Genomic DNA, 24,912 nt, shown 5'->3' with positions numbered 1-24,912 from the left:
GTTGGCCAAAAAGTACCGACCTTGGTTCAAAATACAATCTAAAAGTCCCTAAAAGTATTGGACGAACCCGTTACTCAACAAGTGATTTAAAACTATTCGGCAAATTTAAAACAAAATTGGTTGGGCAATTGGAGTTATGAACAAACTCAAATTTTATGTAGGCCTACCTGATCGTATTATGTATTCTCTGTATTGATTTGGGGGATACGTGTAAAACATACTTAGATAACATTATGAAATTACAGAAATGGGCTGAGGGCAATAGCAAATAGTCATTACAGAAGCCATACTGCTCCCTTATTTACCAAAATACAATATTTTAACTCTTGCCGACACCTACAAGCTTGAATTGGGGGTATTTATATACAAGTACACTGAATTAGGCTACCGGACGCGACGTATATGATGACTTTACACTACGTTCCAATATTCATAATTACCAAACGAGAAACGCTAGTAAATTCAACTTAATGAAGAACAATAAAACATTTACTGACCATGCCATTCGTACTGCTGGTCCAATATTATGGAATTCATTGCCAAACTCAATAAAAACGGTCAATTCAGTGGAACATTTCCGAAATATATATAAACGTGACTTGATCTCAAAATATTCTTGAGCATTGGGTTTCTCGTTTGTTTGTTTGTTTTGTACTTTTTTTAATGGTAGGAAGGGTTTTTTTAAATTTCAAACTCTAATGGTGACCCGCAGGTCAAATTGCTAGAATTGTACAATAAACACACCTAAACACACACAATGCAATTTGCAGGCAGCAGCTTAATCAGCGCCAATATTGCAACATTGAAACAAACAACTATACAAACATCCAATCCAACCCAACCACATCCCCCAGTAGGCAATGAGGATAAAGTGCCTTGCCCAAGGACACAACACGTTGGCACGAGCGGGGCTCGAACTCACAACCTATGGATTATGAGTCGGGCGCCTTATCCACTCGGCCACACGTGCTCCCACTGGTAACATTTCTTTGTTAAAGGGGGTGACTTCCTCTGGCCTTCTGGTCATTCCCTCCATAATTCGTTTTGTTTGATATTGCCTTTGTTTATTTTTAAAATTAAATTTATACTTGTGTGATTTGTTGTGAATTATGGGAAATAAAATTATCTTGTATCTTGCAAAGCTAAATTTATAGTGTTCCTATAGATACTCCCAGTTATAAGAAAGTATCTGTTGTGGGACTTGTGCGTGGGAGAGCAGGGTATCTCAAAAATCAATGTTTTCCAGCACCCATGCAGGATCTGTGCCAGCACAAACGACCCATAGGGCCTATTAGGGATGAAATGAAAACTCGACCGGCGGTCGACCGCGGGTTCTGGGCGGTTCCATCAGGTTAGAGCCGGTTTCTTTTGTGCCAAACAATGGAACGCGGTTCAACCGCCGGTAACTTCAGGTCAACCGGCGGTCGAGTTTTGATTTCATCCCATACTTGATTGTATTAAAATTAAGCTCTTTAATATGACATGACAAGTAACACAATAATAATGACACACAATAATTGACCCGTCAAATTGATCATAAATTGAAATAAATTAAGTCTTTCAAAATATAATAAATAAATAAATAAATAAACAAATACACTTTCATTTTTCAGTTCATTTTTGTGATTTTCATGCTATGCTTCGATTTGTTCAAATTTCTTTCGTCTTTGTATTTATTTGTCGAGCAAATCAGCTTGTAGGGTTCTTTACTTCACAAATTTCTTACGTAAAAATATTAATTGCCGTGAAGTAATTGAATCACCGTTTAAAAAACGGGCGATCGCCCTCAAGTTTGCGGCATGTCACAGTCGAACACTGCATAGGTCCTCGCCACTAGATGCTGTCATAGATCTTCTCTGCTCAGTGGTAGAGCGCGGTGACTAGTAATACCGAGGTCGTTGGTTCGAGTCCTCCTGTCAGCAAAGTTCATTTTTGTGATTTTCATGCTACGCTTCGATTTGTTCAAATTTCTTTCGTCTTATATTATAAACTCAACCAATAAAGTATCGAAACGATTATAGATGGTCAGATATATCGGGAACTGAAATATATAGCAAAAATTTATTTAATGTATATAAAGCGCAACTTTCTCCTGCGCATTTTGATACCTCTTTTGTTGCTCTACGATATCATTTAGTCGAGTTATGGGCGCCTGAGTGGCTTCAAGTCGGATTTTAAAAGTTGCACTTAGCTCCTATTCAAGCCAAATGCGTTGTACTGTAACCAATAAATGACCATTGCTTTTGTCTGCCAAATTCAAATGAGTGTGTGTGATGGTGGGCACACCAAGTATTGAGATGTCAGCAGAAAGAGTTCATGAGATAAGTCAGAGATAAGTAAAGGGTAGCAAGTATTGAAGTTGGAAGTCGAAAGAGTAAAATAAAGTAAAGTTCATGGTTAAGTAAACAGAGCACATCTTTGTCGGTGTGGGTGTGTGTGTGTGTGTGTACACGACGAACGCATTTGGCTTGAATAGGAGCTAAGTGCAACTTTCAAAATCCGACTTGAAGCCACTCAAGCGCCCATAACTCGACCAAATGATATCGTAGAGCAACAAAAGAGGTATCAAAATGCGCAGGAGAAAGCTGCGCTTTATATACATTAAATAAGTTTTTGCTATATATTTCATTTCCCTTATTACACTGCTCCATAGACAATGTGTTGTAATTTCGTTCTGGTATACCAGAACGAAATTCAAATTTCATGATATCTTTACTAAACGAATCAATCTGCAAGACATTTTTTTGTACATAAACATTATGTAGCCAGAGGTTTCCAGTGATATCAAAATCTCAACTTTTTTTTGAGAAAAGTGGGGGGATGATGCAGCTGTGGATCACGAAATGCCCGTTTAAAAGGCCATTTTTGAAGAGAACCCTTGTAAAATTGAAGAGATACCTGGTAAGTCCCCTTCTGAACATTTTGTTTTAAGAGTGTACTCTAACCAGTGCAGTGCACCACGCATGCACTACGTTCTCTACATGACTGATGGTCAAAGATGACCGGTGATGACCAGGCCCCATCAGGCACTCTATCAACAAAAGCAACATCCATGACAACAAATTTTGGTCCATAAATGAGGCATCAAAATGTGCAGAACAAAGCCTGGTTTCCTTTTGCTACTTAAGTTTTTTTTACCATGTGATGCATAGATGTTGAGTTATTATCTCGGGGGTTATTAAACGGGGAGGGGTAATTATTTTTTGCGACGTGTTCACATGCCAACAGAGGATGATTTAAGGAAGCCCCATCATGCACTGTAAAAGTGTTATCACTAGAGCAGGCCTTCTCAACTAGTTTATTTGAAGTGCCAACTGGAAAATTTTAGTGGTCATGAAGTGCCAACATGTCAAGGAAGGACTCTGCGAGGTAGCGCTTATGCATAGCGGTTAAGGAGCAGTGGTGCTTTATGGGGGTCCAGGGGACAGTGCCCCCGGAAGCTCATGGATTTTAAGGTTTTTTAAAGGCCCAGATTGGGTATTTTCACCTCTTTTTTGTTCAAGATTTATGTGAAAAAATTATTAAAATTACCCTGCGCCACTTCATGCGCCACTTCGATTGACTCCAAGCGCCACAAGTGGCGCGCGCGCCGCCAGTTGAGAAGGCCTGCACTAGAGTTTCAACTGCCACTTTACTTTTCAAATCCCATTGAACTCTGTGCAAAAGATGTTGTTGTAGAATTGCCCGTGTGTCATTATTTCTTGGTCGATTTCAGATCTAAAGTGATGTATGCATGAAGGATAATTCACACCTTCTGTAGATAACATAAAATGTGAAATCGACCAACTTTTTGAAGGTGTTTTTATTGTAAATATATCTGTCCAAATTCAAATTTAACCATGCACGTGTGTATGCAGTGGGCGGGCACACCGGGCAGTGGTGTCATGTTCACTCACACAGCTGTGCTAACCGCAAGACTTGCTGGGAAGTGCTTAAATCATCCTCTGACATGCCAAGTACTTGTAACACGAATCACTGGAATATCTTGCAATCTAAGACATATGCGAGAATCGGAAATAATGATGCAAGCTCAAGAAATTACAATTTTATTTAAATTGACCGCCGGTTCGCGAATTATTTTTCCGTAATTAACATTTGAATAGGGAGCCCGTTTAAGCAACTGCATACGTGGTGTCCCGCACAATCCTATTTGGATTGTGTTATGGTTAGGATTAGGTTAGAGTTGGGTAAGGAACTTTCTCCTATTCAAATGTTAACTACGGAAAATATTGCCGCCGGGTGACAGTACACATCAGTCATAATTAACAGCTGTTGAACTCATTCTGCAATTAAGTTCAGAAATAAATTGTGCATTATTTTGTGGTGCATTTCTTTGGATTCGTTGGTAACCATGACAATTCAAATACTGTATATTTAAAGCCATATTATAACATTTGCTGAGGAAGACGCCCTCACTGAATTTTTATAATTCCTTTTTTTACATGATTAAATTGTACTTCATTAAACCAATATAGGCCTACCCTGAAAAAATCAAGACTCTAGGTGCTGTAGTTTTGTCAAAATCCGAGATTTTGAATAAAACGCCGGATTATTATTACGATGGAATTATTAGTCGAACGCATGATACACGATGTTCATAGCACACAGTACGTACACGGCGTGCGCGGTGATATACACAACAAAGGGTCGTACCACAACATGACCGAACGAGTGCTACGTATTGGCGACGTGTGCACTGGTAGTAAATTCCAACTTTGCTTTGGCGTAGTTGTTCGGCTCAAAAATAAAAGGGGATATATCTGACAGTAAAAGCCAGCATTTTAAGGCAAAGAAATGCTAATCTATTTTGTTTGAAAATGTTATAATATGGCTTTAAGCGTCCTCCACTTCTCCATTATCGTAAAAAGGCGAAATATTCCAACGTAAGAACTCGTCCAAAGCAACACGATATGCTATATGAAAATTAAGATTCTCTGTGTGCACGGTTGAAAAGGTGATGATTTTAGTAAAAAAATACATAATGCTGTATGCTGTCCACTTCTTGTGAAAATCAACTAAACTGGGCTCAAATGGTCACATCTTGAAAATCTGTCCATCAAAATGAACCAAAATTACGCACAGGATTTACTTTATCAACTCTACTGACATGGCAATATCCAAACGGTTACCCTACTGACATGACACAACTGAAAAATACACTGGCATGGAACCGCTTGCTGTATCACATGTCACAGAATGGATATTTATAGAGTTATAGAGATTATAGAGTTTAAGGCACGTAAGAAGTTAAACCAAATGATGGTATTCGTGAGAAAGTGTTGGGGCATTTGTGTCAGTGTGTGCGTCCGCGTGTTTACGAATGTTAGGTACGAGTGTTATTTCTGCGAGTCAATTCACATGTTCAGAGACAGGAAAGTCCACATTGCTGTTACATTATTGCTTTACACACACATCAAATGGGCTGTGACATGTGGTCCAGGAAGCTGTTCCATGACAATGCATTTTGCTGTTGTGTCAGTTGGGTAACTGCTTGGTTACTGACATGTGTTTAGATTAGAGTATTGAAGTAATCCTGTGTGTAATTTTAGTTCATTTTTAGATATAACCTTGTGAAAAATTAGAAGTTTCTTTTTGAGCGCAGTTTAGTATACATCTAGTATTTTATTTGTGCAAAGTGTTTCCAATTCGTTTCACCCCATGGAACCCAGAGATTAGAATGTCGATTAGGTGATGCCCTACTGTCACAGTTAGGGTAAAAAACTGGAACTGAAGTTATATTATAATGCTGCAATTTTTGTAACAATTCTCGCACTTTTTCAGGATGTGCCTTTGACAAGTCGTGAGTTTCTAATGGATCCGATTTAATGTTAAATAACCATATCGGTTGGTAGTCGTTATTGACTGCTGGTTTAGTTAAAGTAGATGCTAATTCAGGCGGTACGTCCCAGTTTCCAGTCGCTGTAAAATTAAAAGTAAAAAGAAGAAGAAAAAACATAAGTTATAATCTGAGACAGAATTAAAAAGACTATTTTGCGTCTGACGTCACTGTCAATTAAACTCCCAACAACAATTAATTGGTTAGTATAGTGTGTGAGGACTGAGTCATCTGGTGCCTTCATCAAAGAAAAGGAATTGCAGAAAATGGCGAAACAATATGATAATTTTACAAGGCAAAAAGCAACTTTTCTAGGTATTGTTGACATGCCTTAGGAAAGAAAGTACACCATCACCAGGACCTAACTTTTTAGACGTATATGTTAATCTTAATGCCACAGATTGGTATTTAATGTTTACCAGGGATAACAACTTAAAGCCACATATTGGTATTTCCTGTTTCCCAGGGAAATAACATAACTTAAAGCCATAGATTAGTATTTCTTGTTTCCCAGGGAAACATCAGACCAGACCATGCTCATACAGTAATGAGCATATAGGTTTATCTCACCTTGAAGCCATGGTTATAGTCTTGCAAATATAGGCATACGGATACACTTTCCCATCATGGCCATCCAATATTTCATGCATTAGGACTATATCAGTATACAAATATTAACTGTCTATGAGTGTGATGGTCGAAATATAATCACGAGGTGAAAGATGGATTGTTCCATTCCACGAGCCGGAACGGCGAGTGGATAGGAACAATAGGCCTACATCTTTCACCGAGTGATTATATTTCGACCATTACACGAATTTAAGACAGTTAATATTTGTTTTATATCACTCATGCATAAATTCTATTACTAAAATACTATTTAAGGTAGGAAATACATTTTTTCATCAACATAACCCCATGTTTTGCCGTGATATTTTGGGGTCCACCCCATAATTAAATCGGCGAGTCCCAAACCAAGCTCTGAAAATGGCAGCAGTTGAACTGGCTCCAATTCTTCAGCACTTGTTTCAGCAGTCTCTTGATACAGGGGACTTACCACTAGACTGGAGGAAAGCAAATATTACACCAATTTACAAGAAAGGCGCCACCACAGACCCGGCAAACTACAGACCAGTTTCGCTCACATGTACCTGTTGCAAACTACTGGAGCATATCGTTGATAGTAACCTGATGAGACATCTTTCCAGGTGGAACATCTTATCCGATAACCAGCATGCATTTCGTAAGGCCAGATCATGTGAGTCCCAACTAATTTTGACAACCAACGACCTTACCAAACAACTGGACGACGGACTTACTACAGACATGGGTATCCTCGACTTTTCGAAAGCTTTTGATGTCATCCCACATCATAGACTGCTCATCAAACTAGACTTCTATGGTATCCGATCTGCCACCAAGAACTGGGTTTCCTCCTTCCTCACAAAAAGGTTCCAAAGGGTCGTTGTTAATGGACAATCCTCTGAGTGGGTTCCTGTTCTCAGCGGAACTCCACAAGGTACGGTCTTGGGACCTCACCTCTTCCTCCTTCATATCAATGACATCCAAGATGGAGTGACAAGTACAACAAGACTCTTCGCGGATGACTGCCTTATCTACAAGACCATCAGATCTCCCGAAGACGAGTGTGATTTCCAGACCGACCTGAACAGAATGGTAACTTGGTCCACCAAGTGGGGCATGAGATTCAATCCCAGCAAGTGTAAGACCATGCGTATCACAAGGAGAAGAAACCCACCCCCGACCTCTTACAATATGATGGGTGTCGACCTGGAGGAAACTAACAGCAGCCAATACCTTGGAATCTCCATCCAAAACGACCTACGATGGAATAAGCAGACAGACCATGCCAAAACAAAGGCCTTCCGTGTTCTAAACTTCCTGAGAAGGAACTTCTATGACACCTCATCCTCCATCAAAGAAAGGCTGTTTAATACACTTGTCCGTCCACACGTTGACTATGCCACCGCCGCCTGGGACCCTTACACATCTAAGAACATCAAAAATCTTGAAAAGGTTCAAAACGCAGGGGCGAGATATGTTACAAACACCTATGGCAAGGACACCAGTGTCACAGCTCTGAAGAATTCCTTAAACTGGCCGCTTCTTCAAGACAATCAACCAACCTTCCATAGCTACCTTCAAGAATTCCCTGACAAATGACTGTGTTCGACCACGCCTCAAAAACTAGCCCGCTCTCATCACACCTCCAGTTTAAACTCCCCAGGAGTATTTAGGAGGTATACCAATCCAAGATCCAAGTCCAGAGCCAGCGCACGGCTTGGCGCAGGCGCACTACGGCAGAGCACTGTGATAGTATACAAATATTAACTGTGTATGAGTGTGATGGTCGAAATATAATCACGAGGTGAAAGATGGATTGTTCCATTCCTCGAGCCGGAACGGCGAGTGGAATGGAACAATACATCTTTCACCGAGTGATTATATTTCGACCATTACACGAATTTAAGACAGTTAATATTTGTTTTATATCCTCCCCTCAAAACATGTTGTATTTAAAATCGGCGAGTCCAAGAGTCAGCGCACGGCTTTGCGCAGGCGCGCTACGGCAGAGCACATGATGGTAAAGACTATCACACGGAGAGGGTGATAGTAAAAATGATAAACGGTTATCAACCAATGAACTGTCTAGAATTTATGTATGAGTGATATAATAAAGACTATCACACGGAGAGGGTGATGGTAAAATGATAAATGGTAATCAACCAATGAACTGTCTAGAATTCATGTATGAGTGATATAATATCTAGGCCTACTGGTCACTTCACACAGCTGTTGTTTTCTAGCTGTGATCAGTGTGGCTTTAAGCAAATATAACTTACTTGGTTCATGCGTTATAAGTTTCCAGTCCCCAACACGTATAGCGGCATTAGTCGTGGGTGTAAATAACTCTGGACTGTCCTCAAAATCTGCTGGGGTTTCGGTATTTGTCAGCATTGGGTCAATGTTGTGTAGAATCTCCGTTCGAACACTTGGCTTTTTATCCCTGCGTATAAAAAGTTTGGTTGCGTTTAGGGACCGTTCAATATTTACGCTCAAAGGGGGGTGGGAGTTTTAAAGGGGGGGGGGGCTTGACGCAACCATGAGGGCATTGAGGGAGAATGTTAAGTTTTAAATGAATACAAAGGGGAAACAAGGGGGGAATCCGGAAATTTTTCGATTCTGCGCCCTTCCAAGCGATGAAAGTCAAAATATTCGGGCACAATATTGTTTCCTAAAATATTGGGTAACGGTATCTTCTGAGGAGCCGATATATAACACTAGGATCCACAACATGCTCATTCATCAGGGCGCAAGTTCTTTAACCGCAATACATTTGTACATTCATTGAATAAATTTTGAAAATTTGGGATCAAAATTTTTCACTATGTGTTTAATTGAGGTTATTGAACTATGCTATTGGGATGAGGCCATTGTGGTCCAGGTCCTCGGACAGTCGGACTGCTCCTAATGAAGATATTCTGAGGTGTCTTGAGTGTGAACTTCATTTGAGATTTACATGAGACTCTCTCGCAGGGGTGTATCTCTCCCAAATAAATAGTGTTATAGGCTTTGCAGGGTTGTACCTGCCTGTGTATTTTCAACAGGCTTGGGTCAAGGATATAATTAGGCCAATAATAGCTCTTTAAAATCACGAATCGAAAGGGAAAGTAGCGAGCTTTATCTAAGCTTAGGCCTACCATACCCCCGGTACCATACCACCACGTACCTTATAGTTTCCCATACATTAAATCCATCAAGAGGTTTCGTTCCATTTAAGGACCCTCCAGCGAGTCCTTGTACGAATGTCGGAAACCAGTCTGTGATATGAATCAGGTCATGACTAACACGTCCCCTGGACTGGGGTGGGATTAATGGGCTGTTCACGAATCCATTACCACGGACTCCACCTTCCCAGAGAGTCTTCTTCTTTCCACGAAGAGGCCAGTTGTTGCCATGCGAAATATCTCCCCCATTATCTGTTGAAAAATAAAATCCACTAAATCAGTTTAGAAACCATGCATTAGAGACGAATATTCTGAAGGGCCTCTTACTTCAAAACCCCCTCTCTCTCTCTCCTCCTCCTCCCTTGCCATGCGAAATATCTCCGCCATTATCTGTTGAAAAATAAAATCCACTAAATCAGTTTAGAAACCATGCATTAGAGACGAATATTCTGAAGGGCCTCTTATTTCAAAACCCTGTCTCTCTCTCTCTCTCCCCTCCTCCTCCTCCTCCCCTCCCTCTCACTAGCCCCGTCTCTGCATATACGGGACTCCCTTATGAAAATCACGCCCTAGTTTTTATGTCAACTTTTAAATCCTTATGGATCAAAATAATCACCATGCATAACGTTGTACTAGTAGAAGTAGGTGTGTTTTAGGATTATGTGCACTCTAATTGAAACGGACGCCTGATGTTAAAGAATGAACATCATTTTGCATTTGCACACATTTTATGCAACACTTGTACGGAACACCGTTTTGACACTGTTCATGTTTGGGACATCTTTTGATCACTTTTTGTGTTCCAATTTTGAATTTAAACGTTTGATTGTGTTCATGGTGTTCATCAATTGAACACTGAACACTGGTCAGTGTTCAAAATGTGTTCTGCAGATATAATCAACGCTTTTGAGTGAGCAAAACGTGTTCTGTAACACAATTTATGCATATACTTTTTGAACACTTGATCACTTCGTAAAACACGTCAGGCGTTCAAAAGGCCGCTCTTAAGGAAAAAAAAAGGTGAAATTGACAATTTTCCAAGAAGCTTAAAAAACTTCCGATGCATCATCATCATCATCAGTCGGCTGCGGAGCAGGCGACTACAAGCTTTCTCCAACTAATGCGATCTTGGGCAAGCGAAACAATTTTGTTTGGCTGCAGCATCCCTTCAGTATCTCCCAGGAGGTGCTGGACATACTGTAAGTACAGTGTGCGCGGCCGTCCCGGTTTCCTCTTCCCATGTGGTGGAATATAAAGTGCATATTCTTTCACAGGCTCGCCATCTTCAAGACGCAGTATATGGCCGAGAAATTTGAGTTGATGAATCTTGACTCTGGCAACCAGTGGAGTGGTTGGTCAGGTTGTAGATGGTTTCATTTGGAATCCGATCCACACGCTTGATGTTTAACATGACTCTGTAGCAACATGTTGCAAATGCATTGATCTTGTTTTCCACGTCCTTGGTAATTTCCCATGACTCGCACCCGTACAGAAAGACAGTAACACACGTTGTCTGAAACAGTTTGATTTTTGTTTCGATTGGCAGGGACGGGCTTCTCCAAAGGCGTTCCAGTTTCCAGAAAGCTGCCCAGGCTAGCGCTTTTCTTCTTTTTAAGTCTCCAACACTAGAGCCCATCTTGGAACCCAAATACTTGAAATGTGACATGGTTGATGGTACTACCATAGACTTCAATGGATGGATGGGTCCAAGTCCAGAGACGGTTCCTCGGTTGCGGGAATCTCATCTGGGCCGGTCTGAGATTGTACTCCTGGCAGGTGTTGACCAGACGCTCACCATTGTCATTTGTTGAATCATGGTAGCAATGTGGACCAATGACCCAAGGATGGGAAAGATGACTGTCTGTTCCTATTCTGGCATTAAAATCGCCGAGGATGAGAAGGATGTTGTGCCTTTTCATACCACCCAGGTGGTCAGATAGAGATTAATAGAATTCCTCCTTGTCAGAAGATGTTGCGCACTCAGTGGGTGCATGGAATGTTACAAATAGTATCCTCTCGGAAACAGCTTCAACACTCTTAAGACATCTGTGAATGTGCTTGGACATGACCAGACCAACTCCTCATCTGACCAAAGTTCATCGGTTGGGCTTGGTGTAATGAGACGATGTTCTTGAATTCCGGCAATATCAATACCTGCATCAGCACAGCCCATGAATAGCTGATGCATTTTCCCTTGTTGATTTACAGTACGGACATTTTAAGTAGATATTACAAGCGGTAGCTGTAAAAGACAGAAAACAGAAATGACAGAAAAGACAGAAAAGTTTGGAGTTATGAATTAGAGAGTAGTTATTGATAGTAATGAATGCAAATGAGTGAGAATGAGTCGATATGAATCCATACACTTCATGTGGTCCTCTGATTATGTAACACGGTCACAAAAGTCTGGACTGTGCCTCAAAGCCAGAAAGCCTTGACCACCTGCAGGACCTGCTGATACACAGCAGGTTCGTTTTGCATACCTGCATATTTTTAGAGTTTCTTAGTGGCGAGTATAAGCTACTTAATTTGAAGTGCATGTGATTTTGGCGAGAACTTTGTGGTGGTGGAGTACATGGAGAGGGGTGGATGCTGATCCCCACAAATCATCACAATTAAATTTTATTAGCAAATTGTGATAAAGCAGGAGACACAATTGAAGACTTTGTATCCATTCCAAAAATAAGCAAGTTCACAAGTTACCCACAGTTAGATGAAAACAATTTAATAAAAAAAGCCCAGGCCGTTTGAAAAGCTGCCCCTTTTCCCCTGACGCCCCCGCCCCCGTTTGCTATGCCACTGTTGATCTGAGTACATGAAATGATGATAAGTAATCCTTGCACGGACATGGCAGGTAAGGAGGCAATCATGAAGCTGAAAATAAGGGTGGCACTGTTAATGTGCCTGTAGCTCAAAAATTTGTTTAATTAAAGAAACTAAATTTTATCACATTCACCAAGTTTGATGGCAATCCAACAATCTATAGACCTACTCAGATGACCGTGACCATTATTGGCACCCGATGGTGGTCGCATCCACCAAGTTTGATGGCAATCCAACAATCTAAAGTCTGGGATTACCTTGACATGACCTTGGCAATTTTCGGCACCCGATGGTAGTCTTATCCACCAAGTTTGATGGTAATCCAGCAAACATTCAATTAATGGGAACAATGCACCTTTATACATTAACTCCCAACATTTTAACTCGCACAGCTTCTTAACAACTCTCTAATTCATAACTCCAAACTTTTCCGTCTTTTCTGTCATTTCTGTTTTCTGTCTTTTACAGCTACCGATATTACAAGAGGTTTGAAGGTAGACAGGCGACAATAATCAGGGCCAACAGTTCGTGATGGTGTGCCGAGTTCCCGCTGGTCCGTCATGAAGTCAACAGTAGACTGCCGCTCATCTACCCTCGGTATTTTCGAAGATTTGCTTGTAGTTTTCGTAATCATGAATTTTGCTGGAAATTATTTTGGTCCAGTCCCAGCAGCTTTACGGGTGATCAGTCCTGTTTCAGCTTATTTCTGGACACACAGCAGCCGAGATCTACCAATTTGTAGTAGTTCGCCCCTGATCTGGATCATGTTGGCCAGTGTTGGAAGGTTGACCAATGATGACATGTTCAACACCAGCCTAATGACCGTTGAGAAGTAAATATTCCTCTTCCGCTCTTTGGCCCATGATGAAGATTTAGAGCCATTGGGATAGGCTACTCCAATATGAAGAGAATCACTACCGTCCTTGACCCCTTAGAATACTCAAGAAAATGAAGATGGAGTTTTGATGTTCATGGCAAGGGACCTTGGAACTAAACTAGCCCTACCAGAAAAACAGCACCCGATCTTACCGCACTGTTTTCCAGCAGTTTAAGGACAAAGTCCGGCCGGAACATAACTCACAAGTGCTCTTGAAAGACCTGGTATTAAACCTACCGTAGAAACCCGTCTACAAGGATATACCTAAGAAACGCCCTCAATAAAATTGGTTGCTTTTTGTATTTGGAGTTTGAGCAAATATAATACTGGCACTGGGTGGCTATGCATTCCATCTAAGTATGTTGTAACACCAATCAATTGTATTGACATAATAACGACTGTTTCGTACATCAGGATCGTATAGCTCAATTGATAGAGCGTCAGACTTTGGAACTGAAGAGAGCATGGTCCGGGCACTGGTTCCGTTTTTTCATTCTCGTTTAATTTTAACTTTTTGACATGTTCTTTTTATCTTTCTTCAAATCTACCTTTCTACTTTTAATTTTAGGTGTTTTTTTTTTTTTTTTTTTTTTATAGTTTTTTTTATAGTTTTTTTTAGTAATTTTGTGGTTTTATAGAAACTAGTAAAAGCATTTATTCTAAATAATAGCGAAACCCACGGTTAGACAGATGTGTTGTAACTACTTGTCTGTCCTCGTCTTTGCAATAAAAACCTATGTTGCACCTTTGTGCCATCCCAATTCTTGAGGAATGGTAGGTAGGGTGCGTTTTTGGCTTAAGCACGATTTTGTTTCTACTTATGTGTATAAGTGTGTCATCAAAAAGACCGGCCACCACCGTGGCCGTGTCTCTTTAGACTAGCTTTCTTGCGGCCAGAACGGTCGACAATGGCAACTGCGTTCTCATCGTGGGGGTTGTCCCTATCCCTGCGAAGGTAGTAACCTTCCCCTACCACTAGCCCGCTGTTGCCATAATGACGCATTCCGACCGCAAGAAGCCCGCACAAGAACACTTTCATCGTGCTAAAATATATGAAGCAAATCTAATCTAAGCATTTTAATGTTGTATACAAGAACCTGTTCCAACTTACTGCAGGGGTGTTCAATTTAGTTAATACTCTTGGTCCTTTTTACGAACTTAATATATGCATCTTCTACCCCTTGCCAGAATGAAAGACTTGTGATGAAATCAAAATAAATATTGTTCTGTTGCCACAATTGCAGTTTTTTCAATAAAAAAATAGATGAGGAATAATAATTATTCCACATTTGAATCTATTGTCCCATCAAGAATAGAGTGTCTTCAAAAACTTCAATCAATTCATCTGACAAAGGAAACTATTCTGGTCATTCAATTTTGTTTCGCTTGCACCTGTTATATCACAGGCGTTGGTAGAGACGGCACACTTCTCTTGTCTTCACCGAAGTAGTGATGTAAACACTAACATGATTAATTACCATAGCAATGGACATACACTATTTTTTGTTCCACTTGAACCCATACTCATAGGCTATTCGCTGTCGATGTGACGTAATTAATCGGATTAACTACCATAGCAATTGATGAATACAATTTCGAATCGAAATCACGTGGTACCTATGCATTGAACCATAGTTGTCAAAGAAATGCTAATCACTCGCCATGTAAGATTAGTATTTATGAAAAGAGTGGTATTCAATCTATGTTTGGTGACATACGCGGGTGATTAGTGCAATCTGCTTGATGGTAGTTATTGCGATTATTACGTCACTTCAACAGCGAATTGTAGTATAGACGAATCCAACAAGCCAAGTGATGGTCAAGACTTTATTCGGCCATTATACACTGGCGAAGTTACGTAATTAATCGGATTAATTACCATAGCAATAGGTGAAAACAATTTTGAACATATCGCGCTGCGCTACAAGCAGGTTACACTCATCACCTGTGTATGTCTGAAATCATAGATTGAATACAATAAAAGAAAAACAATAGAATAAATTAAACTAAATATGAAAAAAAAATGACCACGAAAGGAGTCTTTAGAAAATGCAAGAAAATATAAATGAAAAGTTTGAACAATATTTTGTTTATAAAAGTTTGTGTGACCGTGATGAGGCTCGAACTCACCACCTTCCGATCTAAAGAACCAAAGTCTTATGCCTTGCCAAGTGAGCTATGCTCGTGAGATGCGAAATAAAGATAAAATAATACATTGTATACCTGCTTGTGTCGGTAAATGATTTGCTCAAATTCCATAATGATATAATATTGTGGAGGGCGCTAGCGTGAAATTTGCTATCATCACAGTCGCTACTATTTCTTGTAGACGGGTTTCTACGGTAACCTGACAAACTTCCAATGCAATGCCATATTATGCGTGGGTTCATGGGCAAGGCGTCAATCCCGGCCCCCTCCATTTCAAGCCGGGTTGGGTTTCAAATTATTTGGGTGAAAACCATGAAGCGCTACAGAAAAGTGGATGCATATATTTTGAGAAAAGGGGGAATGAACGCATGTGTTCAGAACGCGCCGGGTGCTCAAAAACCAGGCGTCCGTTTCATTTAGAGTGTTTGGGTGTTTTCCATGTAATGTTTACTTGAATCTTACCGGTTGAAAAAACTAACACCGAGTTATTCCATTTGCCAGTCTCCTTTAGCGCATCAACTATCCGGCCAACAGAGTAATCCATGTAAGATACCATACCCGCATATTTCCTACGAGTACTATCAGATATGTTCTTATAATCGTAGGCTGGGTCTTTTGGTGGTTGCATTGGTGCGTGTACAGCTTGATATGACACATACAGAAATAAAGGCTGGAAAGAGGAACATAAGAATGATAAATAATATATTTCAGAGAGACGACTAATTCCTTAGGCTGCGATCACATAGAAGTATACGGTATACGGTATTCGCTATATATACGAAATACGCTCATTCGATCAGGCTGAGTTCACATAGTAGGCCTATAGCCTACTCCTATGTGAATTCAGCCTGATCGAATGAGCGTATTTCGTATAGCGAATACCGTAGGGCCTACACCGTATACTTCTATGTGATCGCAGCCTTAACGCGTTTTAAACGTTTTCACGACATTTATATAACGGAAACCCGACATTTAAATGTTATAATAACGTTTTAACCAAAACCAAAACGCGTTTATAAGATTGTAGAACATTGTGTTTGCTGGGGAAACATTCGCAAAAGCTTAGAAAAGTTTAACAGAAAACTTTAAAATTGCGGATCGCATTGAAACGTTTTAATGCTGATCCCGCTTTCGGGTGGAGCACCCCAGTATCAAATGTGACATACCTTTTTCTGTTCCTTTATGATTTTTATTGCACGATTAGTGAATATTGTGGTCGAGTACTGTCCCTTCCATTTCTTTGGATCTGCAATCATATCATTTTCGTGCAAGTCGTACCCGAAACCCGAACACCCCTTAGACCCACCACAACTAGCCGAATGGGAAAAATGATCGCTGTTTCCAAGCAATAAACCTGGAGATTGGAAGGATTACAAAAAGAAAGGAAGCAAATAAAAAAAAGTGACAACTATTTATTTAGCATTATGTTAGTTTCATAGTTATTGCTAGCGGCGGCAGAACGATTTTGAAAGTGAGGGGGGGGGGGCAGTAAGTGGAGGATGTAGAAAATGTCAATAACGGAGGGAGTGTGTGAGGGGGGATGTCATGCGCGTATTTTTTTGGGGGGGGGGGCTACAGCCCCCCGGGGTAAAAGCAGGGGACGGCCAAAATGAAGGGGCGGCGGAAGAAGAAGGGGCGGCAAAAACGAAGGGGGCGGCAAAAAGAATTAGTAAATAAAAAAGGGCGGAAAAATTTGATAAAGCATAACAAATTTCGAAAAAATGATACTATACATCAAAATGTGCTGATTTTAGGGCGCTTGCGCCTGAAACCCTTGTGAAACTCGCATGTGGCCCCTTGAGAAGTGAAAAACTTTTGCTAAATGAAGGTCTAATTGAAAACATCATTTTTACACTTTCTTTCAGGGTATAGAATAGAGAATTGATTATATGTTCACACAGACGTATGACACACATCATGGGTTTGATTAAAGTGGGGCCAGGCCCTCCGGTCGAAAAAAGTGTGGGTAGGGAGGGGGCACTGGCCCTCCAACCTCTCGGATTCCGCCGCTAATGGTTATTGCATGTGTCTCCTGATATTTAGAACTATGCTAATGTCCTCTTATAGATTTTGCTCGTGTCTGTCACTGATTTTGGGATTTTGTCATAGCCCTAGCCAGCTAAAATTATCTAGCTCACTGCAAAAACAACAGAAAATACCTAAAATAAACACTTGATCACGTTAATGGCTAAGGCTTGAGCATTGTACAGTGAAGATATAGGCCATGTGAAGTGCAGGCGCCATGAGATTATACTTTCCTAAATAAAACTGAAAATGTGCGTAAATTGGGCAAAAAGTACCCAAAATAGGCTGAAATTAAAATAAAGTTGCGGAAATTTTGACTATAAAAAAAGACTGAATTCAGTTTTTAAACTGAAAATTCTCATGCCTGGTGAAGTGTTAATTTATTTTAATTACCGTACTGACGCGAGTATAATCCCACCTTCGAGTAAAGTCCCACCCCCAAATTTTCGAAAAATTTCAGAAATTAAAAAAAAAAAAAAAAAAAAAAAATTTGTAAGTTATTTATTTTTCGGCTTTGGAGTGAGGACCTAAACCTAAATGCTAGGATCATTCATGGTTGACCTTAAAAAAAAAATATGAAAATTGATACTTTGTATTCATGTCATAATCTATTAATGATTTCAAAATGCATTCAAATTCAATGCATTTTGAAATCATTAATAGACTATGACATGAATACAAATTATCAATTTTCATATTAAAATAAAAATATCTTGAATTTTTTTTTTTAGGTCAATTATGAATGATCCTAGCATTTAGGTCTAGGTCTAGGGACACTACAAAACCGAAAAAATAAAAACCTTTAAAAAAAAATTTTTTTTTTAAATAAAATAAATGAAATTCGAGTATAGTCCCACCCCCCAATTTTGACAAATGTTCACCCAAAAACGGGGTGGGACTATACTCGCGTCAGTACGGGTATATACATTAACGCGTGAAAAATATGAAGATGTCAATGATTATGAAAATGACATTACTAAAAAAATACAAGATTTACTACAAAACAACATTATTCCATCATATTGGAGTTTCCATTTTACCAAAGAACGAGTTAAATCCTCTTCTGTGAGGTAAACAAGCAGCTTTGTAGTATCCAGCATGCCACTTTCCTACCATATGCGTTGTATAGTTTGCTTCCAGAAGTTTTTGTGGCAACGTAACCTCGTCCAATGGGAGACAACGTGGCTGCCCATGCTCTATAACGAAATGTTGCATTCCTGTGTGTATCTGCATGGTGAAAATAGGATAGAACATTGTAAATATAATACTACCACCACTGGTTTTATAATTTCAACTCTAAGAGACCGTTACATAGTGCACATCGTCATCATCCCTATATCTTCGTGTCAAAAATTGCCGTGATTATATAGTACAGCGACTCCTCTCGTTTTTCAACAGCTACGCATCGCGACTTTGTTCGAGATAGGCCGAGCGACTCAGGCAGGCTAAGCATACCATGACTATCATATGAGATACACACAGAGTTTCTATATTCTACACATTATTACGATTTGTGCATGCTCTAGTACCCCATATGATGTTTCTATTACAAGAAAATCGATTTGTTTTCAGGTAAAACCAGGGTTTTTTTCCAGTACACTCACTCGAAAAGCAGTACACTAATTAGCGGGGCCTTGCAGCTTGCTGTGGATATCTTTTACTGCATTTTTTATGTAAAGATTTTGAAATCCAATGTAAAAATTGTGATATATTTAATTTTGAGAATTGCGATTCTACTTTATAGGTATAAAGGAACACTTTTAGCCCATTCAGTTAAGTTCCAGGTGCAAGCCCTATAACACAATGCATATGTAAACTTTCTTTATCTGTGTCAATAATAGAATATTGATTTCAACGGAGTATTGAGCTGTATGGAAAACATATTTATAATACAGGGTGTTGACACTGTGCAGTGTCGACAACCCCTGTAAATAAATATTTTTCCCTGAAATGAATCACGTCTTAATACTCCGTTGGTGAGCGACGGGTGACGGTATTTCACCGAACGCAAGAAAAGGAGTCCTATCTGATTGGCTAGAAACCGATTGCCAGATCGCTCAGTGAAGTACAAACTCAGATGTAGAGATGTATTCAATTCCATTTAAATCAATATTTTATTATTGACGCAGATAAAGAAACTATGGTGCTTTTTATTATAGACTTGTGATTTAATATTCTATAGCCAGTGCTTGCGCACGTACGTGGATCTGACCTGAATGGGCTAAGCTTGTTCTTTTCATTATAATTCTCAAACAGTTGAATATATCACATTATTATCATACGATTTGAAAACATTTCGGTGAAAATGCAGTAAAATATGTGTTGAAAGAAAACGATAATCGTATTTGAGTTAATTGAAATTCCAGTGAGTTAATTGAAAACAAAACCTGGGTTTTACCTGACAACAAATCGAATTTTCTTGTAATGGCAACATCCAATGGGGTACTGAGCATGCGCAGATCGTAAAAACGTGTATGAATGGGAACGCTGCGGTATCTCATATCGTGTAAGTGATATGCTTAGCCTGCGTCACTTGGCCTATCTCGAACAAAATCGCCGATGATGCGTAGCTGTTGAAGAACGAGTGGATTCGCCGTACTATCACGGCAATTTGACACGAAGATATAGGGATGATGACGCCGTGCGTTAGAGCTAATTCCACTCATTATTTTTTTAAATTTCAGGCGATTTTCAACCAGAAAGCCAAAAAAGACCCTTGATTTTGACAGTTCGCAGTTCAGACCCCCTTTTATCGGTACGCCAACTCCAAAAGACCCACCATCTCCGAATTCCGGGGGAATGTACATATGATGTGCCCACCTCCCCTCCCCGGTGCGAAACTTGTCCTGCTTAGAAGTAGGCATGTCAACAAAATATGAAAATATGAAAAAGGGATATTTCATTTCATTTTCAAGGAAATTTGCGTTCTTTCCTTTCCTCATCACCTGCAAAAACTTGTTACCGAAGGTAAATTCTTACCGTTCTGGAAAATCAGTGAAATCGGGACGAAAAGACAATGCAATTTTATGTCAATTTTATATAAAATCAGCCCTTTTTGGAGCCTGTTTTCCCTTCAACCAAGACAAAACTTCTCTATTAGACCGATGCATTGAATACAAATGTTCAGGCTTCAAACACTTATTTAAACACATTTCAATATATTTACTTTGTCATAAGAGGTAAACTCTAAATTAACCAATTTAAACACTATAAATTAAACACATAAACACTCAGAAATGCTAAACGCTGTCCTAAATTAATAGTGTTTAGTTATTAGAGGATATGTGTGTAAAATCTTAGTGTGTTTTTATTGTTAGTGTTTAGGAGTGTTTAATATGTGTTTGGTTAATTTAGTGTTGACCCCGTATAACTTAAATATATTGAAGTGTTTAAATAGATAAAACCTAAACATTTCTATAATTACAATGCACTTAGATTTGTTAAAGATTGCAAAATATAAGTTAGAGATCACATATACATACCTGATATCTACCAGACATAAGTTGTACTCGAGTTGGCGAACAAATTGGTTGCACATAATAATTTTCTAAAGTAACGCCCTCAGAGGCTAGTTTATCTAACACAGGAGTGTTAATTATGCCGCCATATTGTTTACCATGGTAACCAATGTCATGGTAACCATAGTCATCAGCTAAGATGAAGATGATGTTTGGTTTGGTATCGGATGGCTGCGACGTAGGCATATTCGAGACTGAAGGTTGGTTCTCCGCTTTGGGATAAACAATTTCTGGAGTTGGAGAAGACTCGTCACCAAAATTGGTTTCTTGTGGAAACTATATTAAAAATCAATTCAATTCAATGAAAATTTAGGATAGAAAAATCAATTATTTCGTTTAACTTCATTTTGTTTGCCATATTAAAAGACACGAATCACTGGGATACATCAAAATATTGCCATGCAAAATATATTAAAATACATAAGGGGAGCCCAGTGATTTATAGATCAGGTCTACAAGCATTAGGCCTAAACAAAAACCTCACCGGGCACCATGAATATGCACAGAACAGGGGAGAACACAAGGACCTCTGACAGGAAGACATGTTTTACAGAAAAAGTTTAAATGTTGGGTTATTCTAAGGTATAAAATGGTTAAATAATATTCAAAAACGTTTTTGAAAACTTGCTGCAGAACATTGTAACATAATGTTAAATTTGTGAAGATTATCATTCATCCATGTAGTAAACAATATTTAATATTTGAACTATATCTACATATCTATATAGTCAATTGGACTTAGGGGATCTGGAATGAGCGTTTTAAGCGTTTCGCCGACAGTATTTTTTGTGGGACATGAGAGCACATCAAACATATCGAATTGCATTCTGAATACGCAGAATGTCTTTCTGATATCAAATAATTTTCATTTTTTGAAATTCACGATATAATACAAATTTTATGACAAATTATTAAAATTTGATATTTTTCACATTTTTGATATATAACAGTCCTCTAAGTAAATTTTATAAACCTAATGATATATTCTTAATGTGTATGTAGCTGGGAGGAAAAGCCGACGATCAATTGAAAATTTTGACCTTTCATATTGAAGATATGGATTTTTTTCCCAAAAAGACCTAATTTTGTTTGGTGTTTTGGAAAAAAAATCCATATCTTCAAAACAAAAGGTCAAATTTTTCAATTCTTCGTCGGCTTTTCATCCCACCTACATACACTTCAAGTATAAATCATCAGATTTATAAATTTTACTTCGAGTACTGTTAAATATCAAAAATATCAATTTTTAATGATTTGCCATAAAATGTGTATTACATTGCAAATATCATAAAATCAAAATTATTTGATATCAGAAGAACATTCTTCGTATTCAGAATGCAATTCGATATGTCTGATGTGCTCTAATGTCCCACAATAAATACTGTCCAAACGTTCATACCCCAGCCCTTAACTCGAGTTTAGAACCATGCACTGAAATCGACCCCCTTCCCCGTAACAATATTGATCATGTTGATCGGGGTCTGTGATCATCAGGCTCCGTGTAGGACTCTGCAACATTGATTGGTGGGGGAAGAAAAGGGAGTAGGGTCTATAGCTTACCATGCTTACAGGAGGTTTAACATAGAACAATAAAACATCCATCAAAATTTACGCGACTGGGGATGGAAACAAGGAGTAAAATTGACCCCGTGTCCCAATGTAGCTTTTACTCCCGGCTTTTACTATATACTCGGATCACTTATATAGGCCTACCCTAGTCCGAATAATCAGACCCAGAACAAAATATTAATTTCTGACATGATCCTGTTCAGCGTAATAGTACGGCACTAGGCCTACCCGGCTTATATAGCTCGAGATACATGTTTACATTTATTATGGCGTTTTCTTGCTGATGTAAGGTATAGCCCATAAGAAGTTGAGGGAGTACTACACCCCTGTGTTAAACATGTGACTATTTTTGAAAAAAAAAAAAAAAATAATAACACACTGGTAACAAAAGTTATGTATTTTATTGGGGCAAGGTATCTCAAGACAAGCGGTTCAGTATAAGATAGGAAATGAGGTACATCCTACATGTAGCAGTACCTTATTTCTTATCATAAATAACGAACCGCTTGTCTTGGGTCACTAAAATTCCAGTGTAATAATTGGATTCCTTGCCCCTATAATATACATAACTTTTTTTATCAGTGTGTTTTTAGTTTTTGAGAAAAACTCCAAAAATAGACACAAATTTATCGAGGGGTGTACAATGGTGTAGTACCCCTTAAAGATATCAGGATTGTGTAGCGTGTTATGCCTAATCCATATACAACCAGGAGGGTGAAAGTGCATATAGGAACAATGCCAAAAACTACGTCACGCCGGTCACGCTATTGTTCGACTTAAACTACATCATTCGCCATTTTGTAAATATTAACGCATGATCGTTGCTTTGAAGTTTCCACCGGATAGTCTGTGGATAGCGCAAGAGCATGCTTTGACCATGCGCAAAAAATGAATATCATGAAGATGTTTAAGATTGATTCTTAGATGTTTCAAAATTACCGTCATATTGCATAGATTCATCAAAGAATGGTTTGAAGTACTAACCTTATTTAGTAATTTTAAAAATCGGGAGAATTTTACAAAATCAATGTTTTTACCTGTCGGTATTACAACTCGTGAAACACATTAGTGATGTGCCTGGGTGACCTAATCTACTAACCTTTAACGTTTCCTCTATGAACTCTAACCCTCCTGCAATATGGCGCCTATTGTCTAGAGTTAAACTACATCATTCGGTGTGTTACGTAATAGCTACGATGCCTATCCCTTTATATCCCTGATACAACTTCACATGCATGCTTACCGCAGAAATATACCGCAGTGATGGGACTGGTATTACGACTTGGTTCCGTATCCATGAAAAAGTAACTATTAATGTGATAGAAGCAATAATTCCTATTAGCACGCCCCTTCGTGTATTTATAACAGTCATTTTTATTTTCAATTTGCAAAAATGGTTTAATAATGATCGCAATTATTGCACTGTGTAGGTAAGAAGACGGTAGTCACTTGTTGCCGGAACCATTTACATGTGCCTGTTGCCTGAACATGCATGCTGGACCCTTACATCAAAAGCGCGTGTGGAGATAAAAAGGAGCCCGCCAATTTTTGGCATTAAAAGTCTCCAAGATAAACAATAATATAATTCTTCTCGATTAGTTGATTGTGATAATATGCATATCTACGCAGGCCGTATAAAATTAATGTTTTGGTTCTCGCCCCCCCGGTCCTCCTTTGATTTTTTCTATAGATTTTTCCATTTTTTAAGACTTTGAAATGATTTATGAAAACTTCATAACTAGTAGTAACGGTTGCCTTTTCCAGAGGTCTATACTTTGAATTTGTTTCTACGCTCACCTGTAATGGGTTTGAGCACTTTTAATTCCAAAGTTAGTCACCTGAAAATAATACTTGTTATATATATATATATATATATATATAAGAGTTTTATTAGAGAACAAGGATCACTTCCAAGTCTTTTTGTGGTAGGCCTACTCTAGGTGGGTTATCCCTCAGTCTCACATTTGAAAAAAAAAGAGGCCTCATCAATTCCTCGGACACTGTTCGAAAAGACCAAAAACTACTGACAATGCTCATTTTATATTTAAAAAAAAAATCCCTCCCTCATCAATTCATGAAAAACGTCTGGACGAGAACCGACACATTAATTTTATACGGTCTTACTTTAATATTTAAAAGAAAATGACGGGTCCTAGTCAAGAATTAGGGCCTTCCAACCCGCAGGGATAATGATATACATAATATAAATTACTGTAAAAAAAAATATGAAAATTAATCAGGTAGCCCAAGTAGGCGTGATCAGCGCAAATTGGTAACACTGCGATGCGTGTGACCTCGTGAAATAATTGACATTTTCGATATATTTCATCGATTAATTACAATAAGCTATTGTTATACCACTGTATA

General features: G+C 38.9%; 1 protein-coding gene across 1 annotated transcript; it reads right to left on the bottom strand.

Annotated features, from left to right (window-relative positions):
* Positions 1-4,492: 4,492 nt before the first annotated feature.
* Positions 4,493-24,009, bottom strand: LOC140160620 (arylsulfatase B-like). Its single transcript, XM_072183870.1, has 8 exons — positions 23,789-24,009; positions 20,941-21,252; positions 18,499-18,685; positions 16,600-16,787; positions 15,896-16,103; positions 9,588-9,837; positions 8,701-8,864; positions 4,493-5,919 (listed from the first exon to the last, which is right to left on the bottom strand). Exons 1-8 carry the CDS (start codon positions 23,915-23,917, stop codon positions 5,615-5,617), a joined length of 1,743 nt encoding a protein of 580 aa, XP_072039971.1. The 5' UTR covers positions 23,918-24,009; the 3' UTR covers positions 4,493-5,614.
* Positions 24,010-24,912: the final 903 nt, after the last annotated feature.

Source organism: Amphiura filiformis, chromosome 9 (assembly GCF_039555335.1).
Source record: "Amphiura filiformis chromosome 9, Afil_fr2py, whole genome shotgun sequence".
Classification (NCBI taxonomy): Eukaryota; Metazoa; Echinodermata; class Ophiuroidea; order Amphilepidida; family Amphiuridae; genus Amphiura; species Amphiura filiformis.
Note: the sequence above shows the minus strand (reverse complement) of the source record. Positions and strands in the feature narration are given on the sequence as shown.